This window comes from Aplysia californica, unplaced genomic scaffold (assembly GCF_000002075.1).
Source record: "Aplysia californica isolate F4 #8 unplaced genomic scaffold, AplCal3.0 scaffold01502, whole genome shotgun sequence".
Taxonomy (NCBI): domain Eukaryota; kingdom Metazoa; phylum Mollusca; class Gastropoda; order Aplysiida; family Aplysiidae; genus Aplysia; species Aplysia californica.
In genome coordinates, this window is record NW_004798772.1 from 20,176 (window position 1) to 25,638 (window position 5,463).

A 5,463-nucleotide genomic window follows, 5' to 3' on the forward strand; every position below is an offset into this window, starting at 1 on the left:
CAGCTTGCACTGTATGCTTCCCGGGAAGTTCAAGGTGTTCTCAGAATGCTATCAGGTTTGCGGGGGTAATAATAAATTGTCGCTTTTAAAGACGAGCGGGCTAACCCAGATTTCGATGATTATCTTGACCAACACCAAAAGTGGGCATTGCCCTATCTATAGGAGAAGTTTGGTTTCATTGGTGTGTATATTTGTTTGGTTACAGAGAAAACTTTTCTTGTCTTTTAAAGAAACTGAACAAGGGGCAAAAACGTTACCTTCGATTTTCTCAAAACAGCATTGTTCGGGATAGCCCCCTTGTGCTTAAAAGCGACCAAATATTGTATGGTGCAGAGAGCTTGCTGTTGAGTGAGGATTTGCTCTATAGTATAATGCAAATGTTTTATAAATTCTGTTATCATCAACAAATCACTGGGACACCTTTAGATCCAGACCTTGACACCTGAAGCAGTCACAAACTTGAAGGCTCCTTCCGATTGGCCAATTGTACAAGAGTGGCCTCGCTTTGGGCAGACTCTCGTATGTAACTGGGTCAAAGGTCAAGGGGATGTCCCGCCACTGGGAGACGCAGATGTGACTTCTGTCTGTCTTGCAGGATAAGATGTCCTTGACCCTCTGTGGCAGACCTGGGGATGGGTACAGACAACATGTTAGGGGCCGTATTAACCCTATCCGTACACCCTGGGGTCATTTTGTACCCCCGGGGTTGTATTCTTCTCAGTTCAGAATACTCCTAGTACGAAGATCTCTTTGAAAGTTTCAGTATTTCTCAAAAAATCATTTTGACAGACTGCTATGCAAACCGTACTGATCGGAGTAACGAGTAAATTTCCTCTTAGGAAAGTGGTGGCACAGAGTTCCCCACGTCGTATGGGCCATCAGCATCATCCGGTGCCTTGCCGACAGGCATGGACGATCATGGACCTCCACTTCACTCTGTCTTGCGTTGCAGCAATGGTGTCTGTTGTTCTTGTATGTATACGATAGTAAAACACACGTACGGATGGGGTTAAGCCAGGATATTTTTCTTGTTTGTATGTGTTTTACTGCGTTTGAAATATGGTGCTACCATAGAATGGCCAGAATAAGTTGGAAAGCAAAAAAAAAGACAAACAAAGAGGTGTGTCAGATTCTCCATTAACCTGTCCAGCACTCACCTGTGCCTTCAATCCTCTTGGCTCGGCCTTTTCGGGGATGGACGTTAAACTCAGAGGTCCCGCCTCTTAAATAACCTAACAGTGTTGATAAGGGCGTTAAACTTATACCATTTCACCATTTCTCCCTTCAATTGTGAAAAGAGTATGGCACCGCACTCCCTCGTGTATATATGTATGATCATTTGTGAACTTGTGTTGCAAGTGCCGTAAAACTCTTTTACTTAACTAAACGACATTCTCCAGCGCTCACTTGTTCCTCCTATCCTCCTGTCTATGTACAAGGGAGAGAACGTTTTCTCAAATAGTTGGTTGTTACTGAAACTCCCTTTTGTGAAAAGAGTATGGTACCACACTCCGTCGTATTTATATGTACATATGTAAATCTATATAATATGATCATTTGTGTTGCAAGTGCCGTAAAACTCTTTTACTTAATCAAACGAACTTCTCCAGCACTCACCTGTCCCTCCTATCCTCCTGTCTCTGGACAAGGGAGAGAAGCCCACACTCCTCGACACGGCCAGAAGGCTGAGAGTGACCAGCGGCCAGGGCTGACTGTACATTCCCTCAAACGCCGCCCTCCCCTCCCCTCCCTGGGTCTGGAGGCGGTTCACGACCCCGCGGGTGTCCGCTCGCGTCACTTCCCGCCTACAGAACGCCATGTTGACGAACAGATACTTGGCCATGCCGAGATTCCCGGACTCCAAAGCGCGCGGTAGTGAAGGAAGTGACGACGTCCTTGATCTATTTCCTGCGTCTGCGAGGTAGCCGTGGGGCGGGGTTAGAAGAAAGTGGGCGTGTCGTCGATCCCTCCTGGGGGTTCGTGTGTTTGTTGTGACGTCATGTCGTGTTGAGACGTGCCTCGTAGACCGAGACGTAAGCGTAGACGTAGACGCAGGAGTAGGCGTAGGCGCAGACGTAGATGTAGTCTGTGGCTCTACACAGCTGTTGTTTCGACGCGAGTTATGGGAGAGTAGATGTTGAGTAGTTGCGCCCTTGTTCTCTTCGTCTACTTCTTTCTCCGCGTTGCCATCATCATCATCATCATCATCATCATCATCATCATCATCATCATCATCATCACCATCATCAACATCATCGCCATAAATGTGGTCCACGAGAAGTACAGAGCTCTGGGTAAAGATCTGGACCAGGAGGTCACTACTGGCTCTCCTCAGCCTGTCCAAGGCGATGTTCAAAATGGCGGGCTGTCTCTCCCGATGCTGGTGACAGAACAAACACAAACAAAAGTCAAAGTCCCCGTTTTAAGTGGGGGGGGGGGGGGGTACCGTGAGACTAGTGAGAGAGAAAGAGGATTACTATAGGAGCTGTGCGCTTCATATGTTATTTGTATTATTGTACAGCGCATTGAGCACATTTTTGTGGAAATGCGCTATATAAATGCAGTTTATTTTTTTGTGTGTCTTTCCCTCTGTTGTTTCAGTCTGTCTGTCTGTCTGACTTTTTGCCTGCATGAAATAGCTGTTATTGTAGCGATGTCCTCTATCCATTAATTAATATTCCCCATTTTCTTCTTTTTTTTCATTTAATTATTTTTTTAAAGAACATTACTTAGAGGCTACAATACTTTCTGGGAGGACGTGTCAACTTTTGCAAGCTGTGGGACGAGAGATCGTGTCATTATGTGAGTGTTTTAGCGCCTATAAATGGCAGCTTGCACTGTACGCTTCCCAGTGAGTTGAGATTGTTTCAGAGTGATATCCTGTCTGCTGGGGTAATAGTATTGATTGTGAAGCGCATAGAACTTGCTGTTGAACGGGAAGTCCCGCTATGCAAATGCTATCTATTAATGGGTGGGAAGGTAAAAAAGAATAAATAAATAAATAAATAAATAAATAAAATGTTTTTAAAAAAAGAAAGAAAGAAATTTTAAAAATAAATTAATAATAATAATAATAATAATAATAATAATAATAATAATAATAATAATAATAATATTAATAATTATAATAATAATAATAATAATAATTATAATAATAATAATAATAATAATAATAATAATAATAATAATGATAACAAAATAATAAATTTAAAAAAAACAACTTGGATCGGTAACAGTACCTTTAGAAACAAGGAGATCCTCTTGACATACTGCTCGCGGTGGTCCAGGATAAAGGCCAGCGACATAGCGGTGTCCGTGTCGTTATTGACCGCTGTGACGTCAGCCCCGGCCCGGAGGAGGATGTCCAGTACCCTCAGAGTGTCCGCCTGGGCCTTGAGGAAGGTGATGGAGCGGTCAGTGGCCCAGATTAAGGCCGTAGTCCCGGTGTCATCTCTGTGGTCAATGTCGGCTCCGTGCTGCAAGAGGCACTCGAGAGATTTGGATTTTCCCGATCGGGCGGCGTGCAACAAAGCCGTCTTGCCCATCCTGTCGGGGAGGTTGGGTTTGATGGAGGGGATGTTGAGCAAGTGCTGGAGGCAAGGAAGAGACCCGTTCTTCGCTGCTATCATGAGTGGTGTCCGCCCTTTTGAGTCCGTGCAATTCACGTCCAACCCACAGCGTGTGAGAATCTTAACGCTGTTCAAATCTCCGTTTTCCGCTGCGAAATGTAAGGCCGTGTTCCCCGATTGCTTTTCCCGCCCCGCCAGCCTCGCTCTGTTCTCTAGGAGGTGTCTCATGACGTCGTGGCGTTGTCCTCGAACTGCGGCCAAGATGGCGTCTAGACCGGAGTGGTCTGTGACGTTGACATCCGCACCGGCTGCCAGCAAAATTTTGACGCAATCAAGGTGACCTTCACCTGAAGCGAGCATCAACGCCGTCACTCCTGATTTCGTAGTTCTGCCCAAAGAGCTTCTGTGATTTAGAAGAGCGGTCACACACCTCGCGTGCCCTCTCGCTGAAGCTAACATAAGCGCGGTAACACCGTCGACGTCACCATAATTCACTTTGACGCTCTTCTGCGCCAGAAGGAGAATGAGACAATGAGTGTTTCCGGATTCCGCCGCCAAATGTAAGGCCGTTCTCTCGTCCACGTCTTTGGCGTTCAGTTTGGCGCCGGCTGACAACAGAATCTGCGCACATTCCAGATGGTTCCCCGAAACCGCGAACATCAGAGGCGTCCTCTTTCTCTTGTCCGCGACATTCACGTCTGCGCCGAGAGCTATGAGCGACTGCAGACAGGTGACGCTTCCGGATTCCGCCGCGCATGCGCTGAGCGTTGTCCCTGACGACGGGATGAAGGAGGAGACGAGCTCCGATAATTTCTGAATTCGTCGTGGGGAAGAGGAAGTAGAAGAAGACGAAGAGGGCGTGCTAGTAGTGTGGGTCATCAGGTGATGTTGGAGCTGGGAGCTGTTGTCAAGCTTGATGGCCTCGTACACGTCTCGGAGTGCGTGGTGCCCGTACATTTTCTGTTACGTCAATTGTCAATTACGCCAATTTCAATTACGTTAATTTCAATTACATCAATTGTCAATTACACCAATTTCAATTACGTCAATTCCAGTTACTTCGATTTAAATTAGATCTTCGTCCGTTTCAATTAGATCTACGCCTGTTTCAATTAGATCTAAGTCAAATTCAGTTAGATCCCCGTCAGTTTCAATAACATCTATGTAAATTTCAATTAAGTCAATTTCAATTAAATCCACGTCAATTTCAGTTAGGTCTACGTCAATTTTCAATTCTGTCTATTTCAATTAAATCTACGTTAAGTTCATTTAAATTTAGATCTACTTCAATTTCTATTAGATTTGCGTCAATTTCAAATTCGTCAATTTCAATAAGATTATTAAGATCTATGTCAATTTCAATTAGATCTACGTCAATTTCATTTTCATCAGTTTCCAGTATTTTTGTTTTGTCTCAAAGGTGAGGGCAGGGTGAAGGGGTATGTGGGGGGTGGGTGGTCTGCTTCGGCCGAAATGAGTCATCTACTGTCTGTCTTTGAGGTCTTTCTTCCAGGGTGGGTGGTTGGCGGGTGCTCTGGTATGGTTTGCTTCTTCTCTACTATGAAAAATATATCTTCCTTATCTCCCCTTCTTCTTTTTTGTGTTTGTTACTCTCTTGTAACACCTCTAATCTTCTGGCGCTCATATGAACATATGCAGTTGCGAGCGCCGTAAAACCTCTACTAAAACTAACTTTCTTTCTGGAGTTCTGTGTTCTGCTGTTTGTAGGATCAGGAAGCCTTCTATGGAAGAAATATATAAGATTAATATGTGTGAGTGTGTGTGTGTGTGTGTGTATGTGTGTGAGTGTGTATGAGTGTGTGTGTGAGTGTGTGTTTATGTGTGTGAGTGTGTGTATGTGTGTGTGTGTGTGTGTGTGTGTGTGTGTGCAATT

The 5,463-nt window shown here is 44.8% G+C and overlaps 1 protein-coding gene across 1 annotated transcript; it reads right to left on the reverse strand.

Annotated features, from left to right (window-relative positions):
- Positions 1-294: 294 nt before the first annotated feature.
- Positions 295-5,113, reverse strand: LOC101850229 (ankyrin repeat and KH domain-containing protein mask). Its single transcript, XM_005112945.2, has 3 exons — positions 3,240-5,113; positions 1,618-2,380; positions 295-626 (listed from the first exon to the last, which is right to left on the reverse strand). Exons 1-3 carry the CDS (start codon positions 4,524-4,526, stop codon positions 409-411), a joined length of 2,268 nt encoding a protein of 755 aa, XP_005113002.1. The 5' UTR covers positions 4,527-5,113; the 3' UTR covers positions 295-408.
- Between the last annotated feature and the right edge of the window lie 350 nt (positions 5,114-5,463).